We start from the raw sequence: 17,705 nt of genomic DNA on the forward strand, positions 1-17,705 counted from the left end.
GCCGATGGAGTTAGCAGTCCCCGCCCTCGTCCCCACGTCACCACATGCACGCGCATCCCTTGGCTGCACACACAGAGAGGACCGCCCCTTTATGCCGTTCTCTCTCCTCATTGGATAAAGGTTGTAGGATACAAGGAAAGTTTTCTCCTCGGCTTACAACAGAGCAGAGTGACTGACAGACCCGTGTTTCGGACCAAACACTCTATGTAAGTGATTGCTGTCGGAAGATATAACTATTTAAGACTTATATTAACACAAACATTGCGCTTACTTCTGCTTTAAAGAGATAGTCCAACAGTAGATGGTCAGTTCAGAGGGTTGAAATAAAACAACGTAAGTGGTTGTTTTGTTTTTTTGACAAGAAACATTAACGTTTCCTTTATGCAGGTATTACACTACAGGCTGACGACCACGTCACTGGGTTAGTTGAGGATATGTTCTCCTAAATGCACATAGCCTTTTGTGAGAAAATAGGCAAATACATTTGTTTGAACCAATCTGAGAATCAAAATAGTACAATACAATCCCTATTCAGAGACTGCGCCAAAGCAACTTAGAAAAACTGTCAGACAAGCAGAGAATTTTTGACACTTAAATATACTTGCACTCTTTCCATTTTATTGACTTTTTGTTTTACAAAAACAGTTATGAGAGAATGCATAGACTGAGCCACGCTCACAGTCGGCTCATTAGTGACAACATGGAACAAAACAAAGGGCGTCAGGAAAAAGGCAACAATTTATTTCGACAGATAAAAACAACACTGTTTGCAGCTATTCTTCTGAGTGCACACATACTCCTATGGTCTCTTACACACAAGACACAACTGAATAACATACGATTGTCACTTAAGCAAGTGCTCACACACACATACACACACATACACTCTGGCACACGATGCAAACGTGGGTGCAAAAGAAAAAATAACCAGGGAAGAATGCATCACCTGACAAATAAGAGACACTGATACAAGTGAAAGAGATGCATAGAAATTTACAGTTTAAAAAGGCTCAGTTTACCCAAACAAGGAAAAATTAAATAAAACTAAATTAAATATTATAATTTTTTTTCCTACAGGTTTGAAGTATCAGCCAACATCTAACCACGTTAGAGTTTAATACAATTTCCTTTGTGGTTCTCACAGCATTGAAGAAAGCAAAATTTACTTCACTTTGTTCTGAAGCGATGAGGCAGCATCTCACAGCCCGGAGAAATAAAAACCAGCGCCACTAAAGAGAGGATTACTTGTGTTGTTGTTATTTGGGTAAACTGACCCTTTAATCACATACGGTACAATCAACTCACACTACATGTCCTGTTTTAAACCCATAGGAGTGTAGCCAGCACCATGATACACAGGCATCCAGTCACTACTAGCAGCAACATAGTCCCACATGGACTCGTGTCTCACTACATCAGCAGTGTGTGTTGATGGCACGGTTCGTGCGAGCATAAGCACATCTCTGATAAGACTTGTACGATGAGGCTAATCTAATGCATCCTTCATGTGTGCTGTAAAACTGTTCACTGTTCACATTGAGGATCACGTCAGTAATTTCAGTGGAAAAAAGAGAAAGAGAAAGAAAGAAGAAAAAATAAAGAGAGAAAAGCATCTGGGGGACTCACACTGAAGCAGTCGAGCTGCATGTTATGCCCAAAAAAAAGAAAAAATGCCCTTGCTGCTGCTTACTGCTGCACACCAGCACGCTGACCTATGAAGCAGTGAAGTGTTTGGATAAGTTATCAATGAGAGTTAAAATACACTGGAACATAAACACAGCACTGCGGGCGACGCCGGGGGCCCTTTGAAGTTTGTGGTGAAAATGCACAGTTGTCAACAGGCCGGGCTCTTGTGTCATGTGATTACAGAGGGACAGTTACTTGTGAAGTATGGTAGGATAAATGAGGTCACAGCAAAACACTGTTTCTGTCACTATAACCATTTGAATTATGACATAAAAATGGAAAAAAATAAAAAATAAAATCCAAAGCAGAGAGCAAGCACCTTTCCGTTCCATGTGAAGGACAACAACACATAAAACACTGACAAATGAACAAAAAACCATTTCATTTTTAACCAGTTGAAATGAATGTTTTTTTTTCTTTCCAATTTCCTTTTTTTTTTTTTTTTAAACATACTGGTTGGATTTAATTAATGTGCGCTTTAATGTATGCAGAGCAAATCCTGACCACTTCCTCCGCACACTGGTTTTAACTGTACAACGGGTTTTCCAGAGTAAACTCAAAGAGGATTGTCCTCGCTGGTAAAAACTAGCCTGGATCCTCTCAAAGAAAAACAAACAAAACAAAACAAAAGAAAAAAAACAACAACATGAGATGAAGATTTTAGAGAAAGACATTGAAAAGTGCTACAAGACCAACACCCTTGTTTGAGAAGAAGGTGACAACAAGCAGGAAAATCCCCTCTTCTTTAAGAGAAGACGCACTACATGTTTGCATTTCACCCGGCAACCAGGCAAATGCAACCCACTCACTTACATTTTATATATCTATCAATATACCATTTTGTTAAAATTTGTTAATTATATTTATTTTTAATTCACAATATTGGTCAGTGTTTTACTTCCTTGCTTTTAGTAAAAGTTATTCCTCCTGTTTATTTACATTCCAGTAGTTAGAACAGTGGATTATATTCTGGTTTAGTTTGGTGACTTTATTCTTTACCCTCCGACTGACCCACCTTTGTAATCTCTCTTCTTCATGTACGTGTACAGGTTCACAGGTCGTTACGCAGACTTCACGTGTAATAAAGCGAGCAGATATCCGCTCGCATTAAGTAGGTAGTGTGTAAAGAGCAGTAAATGCATGTAAATTCCTGCGGTATGAGGATATCACAACCAGTACGAGGGTAGTAAAAACCTTCAGGTGAGCGTGTCTCTACTCACGATATGTCAAAAAGCTTCGCTCAGGGCGCCTGAAATCACACGACACCAGTGTACAACTACATTTCTACATCCTTTTTGTTGTAACAGGTCAACCGGAGCTCCGCCTCCTTCTACAGCCAGGCGTGCACCGTGGCCTGTTGTCACATCCTCAACACAAGGCACGTCGCCCATTCAACTCTCTCCTTTTCCCTTGCGCCCTTTCCTCTCTCATTGAGCCAAAGCACCCATTTTCCTCCTTGTGAACCCTCGACAAATACTTCAGCTCGCCGTCTTAGTAGTCTGGGCCTCTGGGGGATGCAGGGAATGGTGCATGACGCTAGTGAGATAAATTAACAACTGATCATCAGCATGAAAACGAAGCTGGAGAGGGTCTTTATATCCACTGTGTAGTGACGATATGAATTACTCTATTTCTCAGTTATTATTAGTATTATTAGAGGCAGAATATACTGTGACTCGGGTCCTTTCTCAAGCTCTCTGAATCTCATTTTGCACGAGCAACGTGTATAATAACCGAAGGGAGAAAAGGATGGAATAAAGATTAAAAACAGGGAAAACTGTTTCTCTGCTACAGCTAAACCCAGAACCCCCCAAACCAATGTGAGGACCTCTTCAACCCTCCTCCTTGTGCCGGACCCTTTGGTTACAAAAAAAAAAGAAAAAACTCCCCAACTTGTTTCTAAACAACCGCTCGTGTTCACAGAGACAAAAGGATCGTCGTGGCGTCTCTGTCCTCTGCTGGTTGAGCAGGTCGTTGTGCTGACTGGTGTGCAGTTGCTCTCATTTTCTTTTTCTCCGTCTCCGAATAGGGGGCAGGGTTACATATACTGTCTAGAAGGGCGAGGGAAGACTTTAACCGTTCAGGAAGTAGACCACCAACTCGTAGGTGCACATCATGATGGCCGTGTTGGGGATCTGTCGTACCAGGTGGGTGGTGAGGCCGCGGTACAGGGCGCGATAGCCCTCCTCTTTGGGCACTGTTGTTAGAGTCTGGAAGAAAGAGCGATACTTGGAGCCCTCCTCACGTAGCCTGGTGCGGATCACTTCTGCAGAGGCAACCAGAAAAAAGAAGGGACCAGGTTAAAAGAAGATGACATGAAGTAAAAGCAACGCAGCCTACGTTATTCGTGTGGTGCTAATCTGACGCTCACCATGAGGATAAGCGATAGTTGTGGCACAGGTCTTGGAGGTGGCGGCAGCGAGCATCATGCCCACGAAGTCTGAGGCGTCTTTGGACACCTCCTCCTCCTCGTCCATGTTCTGCGGTGCCTTGGCCTCCAAGATGCGCCGTTTGATGCTTTCATAGATCACAAAGTGGATCACAGTCTCTGAGATGCCGGCGTAGGATGCCGACATTCCCCTGTAGAAGCCTCGCAGGCCGTCTGCCTGATACACCCGCCGCACGCACTCAAACGCATTCATCCTGCGCTCGCCTCGATTCCTGAGGACAGACAGGAAAAAGGACACATTGTGAAAAAAAAATCTACATTTCAAATGGTCAAATAAACTCTTAACACCCACAAACATCTGTTTTTTGTTGCTTAATTATCAGTCACTCTCAGTCAAATGTAGCAGATGTGGACATTGATCAGCTGTGCCCCCCCCCCCCCCCCCCCCCCCCCCCTCCCCCCCGACCACCCGCCACACAGTCTCCTTGCAAACGTGGGAAATACTGTCGTTTATTAATGGGAATAAACGCTGGATGCGCTCGCTGTTAAGTTTCGTTTTCCCCCCCAGACGATAGCGCTTCTCAACCAGATGGTGGAAGCACTGCGCTGAAGCACTGCGCTGAAACTCCGCAATGTTGCTTTAAAACAGAAAAACATCAGCTATATTATATATAGCTGATGTATATATAGAGTGAGCTGCTGCCTCAGAATACATTTTAAAAGACTCCCAATATTGTCTGCGTCTACTTGAGTAACTAAATATTTGCAACACTTCTGATATTTGTATGTATAGCTGAGAGTTGAGTGTCTTTCTGTGGGTGAAAAGCAGTAGAAATGTTAAGAAAGAAAGAAAGAAAGGGGGATGGATAGATAGATAGAGAGGGGGGGAGTCTGAGATCAAAAGGGGGATTGTTGTGATATTTACCCCCAAATCATATATTGCTATAATGTTTGGGATATTGACATTTGCCTTAGACATATGATAAGCTCGTGACAATCAGTTTAATAATGAAGCATGTAATCAACTTTTCTATAATTGGTGTAATTACTGTGTTTTGCTCTTACAGCCCAGAGAATGACATAGCCCACACATGCCAGGGGAAGTAGCAGTTACACACGGGGACTGAGTGTACTGGTTGTTTGATAAACAATTGGGATATCTGGTCTTCGTATCTAGTGTAACTGTGATAGTCAGCTGACGCAGGGGAAAGCTGACGAATACGGGGGGTTGTGTGTCTTGTTCTTTCTTTCTCTTGTCCATTGTTTGATAGGAGCTGTGTGCTGAGTGTTGTTTATGACTACTGTAGCTGTGCACATTTGCGTATGTGTATGTATGCGCATATGTCCGTATATGTATATGTACATATACATCTGTGTGTGAGAATGTGTGATGGTATGCATGTCATCTTGTTTCTTGTACATGCATTGTTTTTGTTTCTGTCTCTGCTCTGTGAAGCACTTTGGACGACTGTCACAGGTCTTTTTAACTGTGCTATATAAATAAAAGTGAACTTGAACTATCAACAGCTGACCAGGGCCAAGCATGAAATTGGGGTTAAACACTGCAGGATGGCGGGTTGGACTCCAGTCAATGAGGATGCATTCACTTCAATCATATCATATCTTGTAATTGTGTAATCAGTAATATAAAGCCAGACAGGGATAGGAGACAGCATCAGACTTTGTGAACTGATGCTGCTGCGGCATGTTGTCAGGAAAACTTAGTCTGGTCCGGAGCTCTGTACACAATCTCTTTTTCTAGTTGATTCTTTTATAAATACATTTTGGAAAATATTGTAATTGAACGTCTCCTGTGTACTTCATCAAACGAACACGCGAGTTCAAGGACTGGAACTCAACAGTAGAAAGAAAGAAAGAAAAAGACAGAGATATGGGGTAGAAAGAAAGAAAGAGTCAGAGAAGGGGGTGATAGATAGAAAGAGGTACATAGATAGCGATAGATGGGTAGAAAGAAAGAAAGAAGTAAGTAAAAAGACAGAGAGAGGGTAAAAAGAAAGAAGTAAAAAGACAGAGCGGCATGATAGATAGAAAGAAATACAGAAAGAAAGAGACAGAGAGAGGGGGATGATAGATAGATAGATAGATAGATAGATAGATAGATAGATAGATAGATAGATAGATAGATAGATAGATAGATAGATAGATAGATAGATAGATAGATAGATAGAACTTTATTGTCATTCAGGTACACATAGGCACAGTGTACAGAACTAAACTCCATTGCATTGACTCTTCAATAGCAGAAATACTTTTCTGATCAAGACAATAAAGTCATGAATGCTCTTGTGTTGAGCTTGAATACACAGTTGCACCCAGTCTTGTGTTGCCTTCAGCCTTCCTTTCTCAGTGAGAGGTCAGATTAGAGGGTGTGGAGGTGCCACAAAGCAATATACCTGTCTGTCTGCCACGGTGTCTTTTTGGTCCTTACAATCCTACAAACAGGGCCTTTATAAAGCTGTAGAACATGAGCTATAAGGTTAATTGTCAGCTGGAAACTTTGTGATTGCAGTAGATGGAACACAACCAGGCAGCACAGGGGATAGCATACAGATGTGAATGGGTCTCCGGGAATTTCAGACCAAAGCAGCAACATTATAGTGAGTCTGATTTTTTTTTTTTTTTTTTAAATAACAGGGTATTCATATGGGAAAGTAAAACTAACAAGTGTCCATTTGAAGGCACAAAATTGAGGTGGATGTTATGGAGAGGTAATGAAAATAAGCATGAAGGGAAAGCTTACAAATGAACAACTGTTTGTGCAATGCCTTAAAGCTCACACCCTAGTGTCATGTTTACCTCGCATCCAGCTGCAGACGCGTCTTTATGAGCCATATTGGATTGGTTGCTGTGATGGCTGTAAAACCTGTGGAGGGAGAAACAAAAACACAACAGGGGTTACGTTTTTTTTCCCCAAATCTTGAAATCTGCGACACACAAGTGTACTTTTTTGTATTTAAGATAGAAATGCTCTTTAAGCTGCACTCATGATGTGAAAGTTAACACAATGTAAACATGATGTTGATAAGAAAAGTACAAAGTCAGTGGGGCAGCGTAGAGAGAGAGAGGGAGAGAGAAAGAGAGAGAGGGAGAGAGAAAGATAGCCCCTCTATACTACCCTATGTGTGCCAGTAGGGGGGCGGGGGGGGGGGGGGGGGGGGGGGGGTGAATGTCATAAATATTGTATGTGTCATGCAAACAGCAGTTTTAAAAAAGGCTGCTTCTTATCCAGTGACCTAGATGATAAGTAAAAGAGGTCAGAGATGCGTAGAGAGAAGGAGAACAACCAGATATTATGTTTTAGAAAAAAAAAAATGACAAAAAAGAAGCACAGATCTGTGATGAGTACTCACGCAGACCCAAGTAACTCCTCACAGATGCAGCTAGAGACCCCTGGCGGTGCGGGGGTCTCATGCCCGTGCGAGAGGAGAGCTACGGTAGAGTTAAAGCCTAAAACAGACACAGGCTTGTGTGTAGCAAAATGACCGGCATGCAACCATTTAAGTTGAACCCACTCCCCTCTAATTATCCCCTCAGGAAATTACCCACCATATTCATACGAAATGATTCGTCCCACAACCAGGACAGCAGAGGGGACATGTTAGGAGAACACAGCTACAGAACAATGATTAATACAAGAGCAATATTTATCTGCTGCGGAGTCGTATCATAACCCATAACCCTTACATTGGGAACTAGGGATGTCATGATTACTTGTTTTCAAAATTAATCGAGGTATTATTCGCCCCAATTAATTAATCTTAAGGGTTCCTAATACCATCACTTTCCAAAAAAAGATTATGTAGGAACCATATCAGCAGATGTGCACCAAATAAAGGTAAATGCACAGATACTGGTCCATTTACCTAATGTAACATTGAATTGGTAGGAATTTAAATGTTAGCGTCTCATTTGTAATTAAAAAAAAAAAAAAAAAAAAGATTAAAGTAAACTGATATAATATAAACAATTGATATAATATATCAAATAATATAATAATATTTCAAAAACTTCCCCTGAGGGATTAATAATTGGTCCTATATTTATAGATATTCAAAATATTTTTGTTTAAATACTATTAATGTTATTATATTTTGACTATATTTGATTTTACACATTCATAATGTTGTGAAATTAATTGAAATTGATAATTGTAATACCGTGATTATTTTTCTGATATTAATCGTACCAAGAAAATCTATAATCGTGACATCCCTATTGGGAACCATTGGTTAGCAAACTGTATGTAGACTAAAAATAGTGTTGTGAGGCTCTATAACTAATATCTGTGCCCTGCTTTAGCTTGGGGGCAACTTTCCTAACCAAGTGTATATCCATCCATTGTTAACTGTGGCAGAGGTCAGCTCCAACCTCTGCTGTAGGTATCATGTGTCATTGAAAGGGAGCAGATTCATGGCTGGGACAGTTGACACCTTGTCACCCTGTCAGCTCGGCTCAGTGGGACCGGACAGAGACGTACTGACGAACGCTGACCTTGACTGAGCAGTCGGAAAAGACTGAGTCACGGTGCTCTAAAAGTGGCACCACCGTGAACCTGTTAGATTCTCCGACACACACACACACACACTAGATGCAGCTGCCTCTCGTTCTGTCTGACCCACATTGTAATGGCTCGGCATTCCCAGCTGGGTCAGTGTGACATAAGTGCACATACCCTACCCTTGACATACAAACCATCAGAGAGTGATGATGGAATATTTAAGTCGACCTACATTCTTAATTAAACTGTTTCAGGGTTACTTAAGGTGCAGTACGAAGGGAAGTCTGGGGAAAGGGTGAAGGAAACAGGATAAACTTGTTTTTATATATACAGGGTCTTAAGGAGAAAAGTCTTCAGCTTCAAGTGTGACACAAACTAGTCCTAACATGGCTTCATCTCCACGGAGGGATTCATGCAAATGCAAAAAGCTCACTGCTGGAAATGTTTTACGAGTTTTTTTCAGTTACAACAGTTAAAAAGATTGACATGGTTGTACTTTTTTTTTTCCTTTTTGATATAACCTGTGCCCTTAAATGTATAGTTACCTGCCATTCCAGCCGACGCCATGTGTACCTGTGTGGAGTCCGGTTCCAACACACCGTTCAGTTTCTCTTTGGCAGTAGAGTAAGCAGCAAAGTAGATTGCCCTGTTGAGAGTAGAAGAAAGAAAAAGTGTCAGTGCATGTTAAACCTGAACAGTGATAAACAGTTTATATACAGTAAGTACTGTGCAAAAGTTTTATGGAGGTGTAAAAAAAAATACTGTAAGGTAAGAATGCTTGTCCATCTGGGAGGTGTCTGACTTATTCTCAACAAACCCGAACATAAACCTGAATAAATGTATCTCCTGTCTATTTATTGCATTTCATTAATTGATGAAAATAAACTATTAACTAGGGACGCACAACAACTACTGTTACAGATAATTATCGGCCCGATATTGGCTGATATTATCGGCAAATACACAGATAAGTCAGATAATGCAATTACTAGAGCCAGATATAATCATATAATTGCTTTGATTGAACTCATTTTCAGTCCGTTTACGTCCTCAGTTATTTGGAAATAATAACAAATGTTTTTTCAAGAGTCATAACTGTATGTAGTGATGTCAGTTATATTATTTGGTTAAGTCACAGGCAGAGCTGTAATGTTATATTCATCTTTACTCACTACATTAACCTCAGGTGTGTTTCTAAACTATAAAGGACGTTATTGGTTATCCATATCGACATCGGTTATGAGAAGCAGGAAGTTATCGATTATTAGTATCGGTGGAAAAAAAGACTTGGTGCATCCATTCTATTAACAGTTCAATTTTTGAAAGCATTGTTAGTTTACAGCATTTTTAATCACATCTGCCTAAAACCTTTGCACAATACTGTAAGTCCTGCATTTGTGTTTTGGAGTAAAAGCTAATTAGACTCAGTTTACTGTGCGCCTCCAGAAGCAACGTTGCTTATTAATTACACTACATTAACATGAGAACCCCTCCCTGCGTCAGGTTCGGCTTAATTAGCCGTCTCAGTAAAGAGGCTTTTCAGTGTAAAAGCACATCTTCATCTGTTTCCACTAAGTGTCTTTATTTGTTTTCACCTAATTAAAGAAGGTCACGACGCTCATGCTCATACTTTTAACTAAAGCTGCTTTTGCTTTTTTCTTTCTAGCAGCAACAGCACTGTATAACGCGCCATCTGGTTGGGGTCTACTGTCATTACTCAAATGTGCTTAGTCAAGACCGTTAATGATGCTTAAAGCTAATCAATCACATGATAAAGACCGGTTTGTCTTTAAATCTGCGTCGCAGCTCGGCAGGTCCCGTTGATGTCACTTACCTTAGATGCTAACATGCTATCCAAACACTTTACAACTGCTTAGCACTGGCACCCAGCATTACCCACTAGCCCATTAGCTGCCACTTTACTCCCCTTTCCCTACCGCAGGAGGGTAATTAATGATCACAACGGTTACATACATTATTACCTAACCGCAGTCAGTCTTATTTCTCCATCAGATAGACTCAGTGTTTTTTCTGAAAATGCTGCTGCTGTTGCTACGTTTCCAAAAGAGCACGTCATCATCCAGTGAGCAGCACAAAAACTGCTGAGAAAGCCGCCAAGATGGATGAAAGCTAAATGGCCGTGGATCCCCCCCTAAAGCTTCTTTGTCAGCAAGTTACCTCAAGGATCCCTGCAGTAGTTACATAACACCAATGTTCCTCACAGCCATTCCTCCCCGTAAAAACAGGATCCATAAAGGTTTTTTATTTACCAACATCAGAAATTATACTGGAGTGCAGGTAAACGCCATCGAGCAGCATAGTAACGCCACCGTGTCTTGAAGCCGTGTCAATCAGACACCAAGACACTGAAACACTTCAAGACAGCCGTTCTTAAATCTGCTGATTCTGATGCTTTTCTTGCTACGGCAGGTTAAAACGCCCACGGTGCGGTGGAAAAGCCTTTTTCCCCAGCAGCCACCGGTTGGTTTGCTGGGTTACCAAGTGGAAGTGAGGGAGAGGAAAAACGGCCACCAGTGCGAGTGCATAAACTGCCTGCGCTCCTGTTTAAGTTAAGCACCACACGTCAACATGCTGACAGCTGGCATGTAAATCAAAAGGTAATATGCTTGTTAACAAGGCAGTTACAGGCATCATGTTCATATTCAGCTCAAACAGTGAACTGATTGTGGCTGGGGTTGACACGGTACTGCTTAGCATGGATACAGACTTTTTGTCTTTTGGTGCAATTAATGGGAAAGGAGCAATTATACAGTATGTTATAATACTAACATCTCTAGCACATTCAGAAATATTCTTTACTATATTGAAAACAAATACTTAAAACAAAGAAGTAATTACCTCCATTATTATAAATAAATTCCTGTCACTCATCATGGATTAATCACTTTAATCCTTCAAAAAACAAACCCTGTATTAATCTAGAGGATTAATAACACAGGATGTTCAATATCATTAAAGACTCATTTACTCAGAAATCCTAAAGCTACAACTTGTGTCTTTAATATCACAGCTCTAACATATCTTTAAATGAGAGGTGCATATTAACAGGATGAAGATGAAGTGGACACGTCGTCTCACCTAGAAGGTGCCACGCCCACCAAGTTTGGCCCCAAGCCCCTGAAGAGTGAACGAGGTCCTTCTTTCTCCAATATCAACCTGCACAACAAACACACACATAAATATTATACAATCGCATCGTAAGATTGCATCATCGCAATTCAGACGCTGTAGGGCGTGACTTATCACTGCCATTTGAACCCTTTCTGCTAACAATATCCCTTCTCTGATGCTCTACTGTGCAATTAAAATAACAGGTTTATCTGGTAACACAAGGATGGTATTGGTCAGTTGAAGATGTTGCTGTCCCACCTCCAATACAGAGGCCATATAAGACTTGGTCAGAGCAGTTTTTTTTACTTAAACAGCAACAGCTGAATATTAAGGAAGCTGTTAACCTGTTCAGATTTTAATGACTAGCCTTTCCTCTAGTTCCACCCACAGCAGGAGCTTCAGCCAAACATTCAAAGCTCTTAACTAATGGGGGATCCAAGAATAGAAAAATTGGCAGTAATCAGTTGTCTGTTGTTTTGGCCGCTCAACTCTTCTGTATTGCTGCTGAGGGTAATGAACACTGCAAGATCCCAGGAACGCAACACACACGCGCGCAGGGGGAAATATTTTCCAGTTAAAAGAGTTGCATAATATGTTAATCTCAGTTTCCTTTCCCTCTGCTTTACAGAAACACTGTAAGATTGCAACTTAAGAAACAACAACATAATATAGTTGTGTTTTATCATCTATTAGAAAAAATATCTGCTTTGCTTTTCCCAGCTGTGTCACGTCCACATGCTGCTGTGCCCCTTTTGGCTGCTGTGGCTGCAGTGTGCAGTGACTGGCCAGATGAATATGTTGAAATTTTTATGCAGCCTCACTTCACTGACTGTACTGTACCACTGCCTACAACAGGCTGTGTGTTCTCCAGTCTATTTCCATAGAGCTATACCAGCTTTAGCTAACTCCATGATTAATTTTAGGTTTTGACAAAAATACAAGACATGCCAGCACTCTGTGTTTAAACCTGTGCTGCTGATGCCACTAAATAAACAGACTGAAACTAGTCTGTTGGTCTGTAGCAAATGCAATGCATTTGAAAGTATGGCAACACTTTTAATTAGCAATCTAATGCCAGTCTTCCACAACCAAGCTTTACCTGCCACACCTGCTTCAATTAAATGTGACTGAGTTAAGTGGTTTCCATGGCTTTCCAGGCATCAAACATACTTTTTCCACAGGCTTGGTGCAGCGTCCTAAAGTAGGAAAAGGTCCGTCATAGCAGACACGCCGAGCCATGAATAATAACACATTGATGAAACTTTCACACAAGCTCCAAAAAGTAATAATAGTTGGATTTGTTATGAAATTTCCTGTTTGGCTCAAGCGGCCAACATGTGCTCCCTGTGTGTAGTTTTCCCAAGGGGTGAGGGTTTGGAGTAGGCTTTCAGGGAGCAGTTGGCAGTAGTAGGGGCACATCAGCCAGATCAAACAACAACAGAAACAACATGGTGCCTGTTGAAGGATGAACTGCGACTCTGCTGCCAAACTTCTCTGGGAGAGCAGGGGAGAGGAGCCATGACCAGTTCTGCTCATTTTTTAAAAGGTTAAAGCTGAAATTTTAAACCATAAGAGGCGACATTTACTTTATATTACTGTAAAACTTTATATGCTGCATCTAAAACATTTTAGGTGTAAGAGTGTGAGGGTGATAAATGTCTAATATACCCACTTGAGACAGTGCAGGGGGCCCGGCGGGGACACGCGGGCCACACTGGCCCCGTTGACGGTGCTGAGCTGCACCTCAGACACATAGAGGGTGATGGAGGAGGACTGCAGTCGGGTCTTCACTACTTCCAGAGGACAAGTTAATATGGCTCCTACCGTGCCCCCACATCTGACAGAGAGACACATGAGAAGGAGAAGGTGGAGGTGAGAGGTCAAAGAGCAAAACAATGTCCGGTCTCAGCCTGACAGAATGATATTAAATGTCCTTTTTCAATGTCGACAACGATCTGGATGGTCAAAAATGTGTGTGCGAAGGTTTTTTTCTTCTTTTCTTGCATAAATAAATTAGGTAACAGTGTGGTTAGTTGGATACTCCAGCTCCCTGGCCTGTAGACAAGAAATAACCCAGAGTGGGAACAGTGAGAGCCAGTCAGGAATGCTTTGTGTTTCTTGGTGAACAACAGAAAGCGTCTATTCACTGCCACTCCGCATTCCTACCTCGCATATCTATGTATTTTCATACATGGATGTATCAAATCCGAGCTCTCGCAGCTGAAAAACAAATGTCTGTAAGCTTTGGGAATGAAACCAGTCGGCCAACATGTAAGGAAATGTTTGTAGGTGTGTTGTTTCTCACTTGTGCTGCCAAATTTAAAATGTTTATTGGTTATATATTAACAAAATCTTCAGCCAAGACCTTCAGATAGGCACAACTCCATGTTTTGTACAAACACATGGCTAAATCCAGGACATCATTTTATCACCAGGAAAGTCACCTGACCATTTAACAAATAATAACACTGATAAGAGAGAACATAAAACAATATCTGCATGACCTAAATAAATGAACAGACCCTGATGAGACACTGTATTATGTTGAGTCAAAGTAAAAGGGGGGAAATCAAAAAGGGGAGCGGCAACACTTATCTTTTAGTTAAGGTTAAATTTCAGACAGCAACAGAGAAGGAGATAGTTAATCTTGTCAACAAACTTTTTGGCACAGGTGAGCCAATGGGCGTCGAGCTGGGACCGTACACACACACAACAGAGACAGCAGGACACTGGCACAGGGGAAACATGCATAGGTGAGGAGTCAGATTTGATCCCACTGTGGTGCTGGATAGTGTGGTTGTAGCTTGATAGACAACATTTAAACCACCTAAACAGCATAAGACTAGAGTAGTTTGGCCATAATTGTTTATTCAAATACATTAGTCACCCATGTTTTAATCCAGCCTCAGAATACAGGCTCGAAGAACACAGTATGAGTCACTGAGGTTGTAAAAGTAGTAAATGAAATGCTTATTTGCCTGCAATGGAAATAAAGCCTGAGGTGAGATAAAGTGGTGCAGTTTGACTACTACAGTGAATTTTGCAAAGTGTCTGGCAAAATGTAAACATTGTTGTTGCCGTTTCGCGCACTTTTAAAAAGGTGAAATCGTGCATTCACAAACTTTCTATACTATGAACCAGGAACCAGACTGCAGCTATATGTATACATACAACCCGGGCTGTAACATTCATCCCCTTCATCACACTTGGCAGAACCAACGAACGACAGAAAAGACTAGACTGGACTCCACGCACTGTTTTAGAGATGTTGTGTCGGGTCACACGGCAGGCACACACATTTACACACACACACACAACTGTTTTGTTTTGTCTGTGATTTCTAAACACAGTGTTTTTCTCTGCTGTGACCTTTCAGTGGCAGTTTGCCCACGTTTGTTTTGATGCACTCACCGGTCTGTGCCTTTCCCCCGGCTGATGAAACCAGAAGTGGGTTTGGCTCACTTTTCCTTTTTAACCACGCATGTTCTTAAAACACCAAGCTAAACGTGAGGGTTTATACTCAATATAAAAAAAGATATAAACCAGCAACTGGTGTCGTAGTACTCGAGAGCGGTCTCTCAAGACCAGTCAAGACCACAGCTGCAGTGACATCTATTTTTTTTCTAACAGCAAATGTCTCTCTGTCACTACTTGCTCACTTTGTATTATATACTGCAATTCAATAACTTTAACATAATTAAAATTGCTCTATAAGAGTATATGCTTGTGTAACCATCTGAAAAACGTGGTTGCACCGGTGTAAAAAGTGGCAGAGACTTCAGCAGCTTCTGTGCTGTGTCTGTTCAATGCACAGATTTCAGATGTCATATAAAACTATCTTTTCTTTTTAGCTGAGGAATAATGTAAATATACAGCCACATGATTATTATGAGTACTAGTACTGAATACAGTAATGGTCTTAAAAAATAAAAATGGTCTCGCACTGGACCCTTTCAAAGTCTTGGTCTTGACTCGGGCTCGGGTTAGGTGGTCTTGACTACACACTACCATCTACTATTTCCTGATTAGGCTACGAATACACTTACTTACGCGCTTCACGCACACACACACACACACACACGCAGTACACACACACCAGCCATTTCATTCATACATTGAAATGTCATTGTAACTTGTGACATTGAGCTCACCCCACGGGCGCACATGCACAAACACGACGGGTGACACGACTGATGCTAACACAGATGTTTAGCTATGCGTTGAATCCACTAACCCAATCACATTAAAATACATATATATCGTGAAAATGGCTATATAAACAAACAAACTCCCAGTGTTGGTGTGTACGTGTGTGTGTAGCTACACGGGTTAGCGACGGCTTGTTAGCCCCCTGAGCGTGGAAGCTAACTCTATGCTAGCTCGGCGGCGGTTATATACACGTTACATGACATGGGAATAATGATGGAAATAACAACAATGTAATAATACTCACCCTCCAGCAAACAGGTGAACTAAGGTATCTCTTTGACTCATTATGGATCATATTCGGGAACCGTCCACTGGGCACGACCCCAACCTAGCGAGCAAATGATACCCAATGCGTCTGTGTTGTGGTGGTGGTGGAGGTCAGTTGCATGGAGAGAGAGAGGAGAGAGAGCGAGAGAGAGGAGGGGGAGAGAGAGAGAGGGGGAGAGCTAACTTAGCTAACGCTAGCTCGCGTTAGCCACACAAGCTAACGGGTTTCCGGTGGTAAAATTAAAAAAAAAATCGATGTCAAGTCAGAGGTCTGCGTCTCTCCAGGACGATGCTTCACTCATGGTTGTGCGGTCGTATCTTTTAGTGTCCAGTGTCTTCTCCCCCGTGCGTGTATGTGTGTGTGTGTGTGTGTGTGTGTGGACGCAGGGACTCGGCCTCGTTCACGTTGACGTTACGTTGACGTGCTCCCTGTCTGTCTGTCGGTCTCTGCCTCCACGGCCACACTGAAACCCGGCGGCGGTGAGGTCGCAATGTTTATCGGGGAATAAACAGAGGCCACGATTGGTCGAGATGGTCCAGTTGACCCCGCCCCCCTTCCCCCTCCTGCCGCCAGTCACTACTCCTTCACGTGATAATGCTTTTTTTTTTTTTTGAGGGCAGAGATCGTCACTAAAGGAGGAGATGGTGGGACTAATGTTACTTAGAAAAACGGAGAAATAAAACAACTTTTAAAAGAATAAACTGCTTATTGCAACATAACAGCTACTTAGTGCACATAACTTCTCATGAAACTCTGTCGGAGCAGACTGTAAGCTTTTTGACATGTAAACTCGTGTATTTTTCATTCGGTTTCATTACATCATTGTCGTCTTGTAAATGTATCGATAACTTATGTCGGGATTAGAGGGGAGGGGGTTCAGCGAAAGGGAATGCAGCCTTTAATGAACGCACTCTCCACTGAAGGAAGCTTCCTCGGTCAAAAGTACTATCGCCCGAACAGGGACTTGAACCCTGGACCCTCAGATTAAAAGTCTGATGCTCTACCGACTGAGCTATCCGGGCTCTGAAAATTCCATGGAGTACAGTTCAGTCTTGAAATTAAAGAAACAATTTGATGGTGGTTGGAGAAATGAAATATAATAACATGAAAAAAAAAAAGGATTATATTGAGCGTCTTTTGCGAAATTCTCCATAAAAACTCATTGTGACGTCATGAAAATTAGACTATTTGCATTATCTATCATAATTCACATGTTGGTTTAATGATGAAGTAGCCTATTATCTAATTGTTATAATTAAAAAAAATCGACTACAAGATTCACAAATGATGTAGGCCTGGCTAGGCTACAATAAAATAACAGGAAAATAAATCCCACCCGTAGCCTACTTTGGCCACATATGCTGGTTTTCTTCTGGTCCAGTGTAGGCTATACACCAGCCTTAACACCACAATGGTCAGAAATACTTTTAAATCCGGATTCAGATGGGCATATTCACCTGGTTGTGCGTCAAGTCAATGGGAAAACACCTGGACTCTGCCCA

General features: G+C 41.6%; 1 protein-coding gene across 1 annotated transcript; it reads right to left on the reverse strand.

Moving 5' to 3' along the window:
- Positions 1-596: 596 nt before the first annotated feature.
- On the reverse strand, positions 597-16,667 carry LOC310996151 (solute carrier family 25 member 36-A-like). Its single transcript, XM_083985502.1, has 7 exons — positions 16,180-16,667; positions 13,399-13,563; positions 11,694-11,771; positions 9,140-9,240; positions 6,893-6,959; positions 4,058-4,347; positions 597-3,952 (listed from the first exon to the last, which is right to left on the reverse strand). The coding sequence occupies exons 1-7, from the start codon at positions 16,218-16,220 to the stop codon at positions 3,759-3,761; spliced, it is 936 nt and encodes a 311-aa protein (XP_083841628.1). The 5' UTR covers positions 16,221-16,667; the 3' UTR covers positions 597-3,758.
- Between the last annotated feature and the right edge of the window lie 1,038 nt (positions 16,668-17,705).

The sequence above is a fragment of the Trachurus trachurus genome (assembly GCF_905171665.1).
Source record: "Trachurus trachurus genome assembly, chromosome: 13".
Taxonomy (NCBI): Eukaryota; Metazoa; Chordata; class Actinopteri; order Carangiformes; family Carangidae; genus Trachurus; species Trachurus trachurus.

Coding starts and splice junctions, on each gene's coding strand:
- LOC310996151 (XM_083985502.1), bottom strand. CDS start 16,220: ATGAGTCAAAGAGATACCTTAGTTCACCTGTTTGCTGGAGG. Junction 13,564..16,179: donor GTTCACCTGTTTGCTGGAGG/GTGAGTATTATT, acceptor TCTCTCTGTCAG/ATGTGGGGGCACGGTAGGAG. Junction 3,953..4,057: donor AACTATCGCTTATCCTCATG/GTGAGCGTCAGA, acceptor TTGCCTCTGCAG/AAGTGATCCGCACCAGGCTA.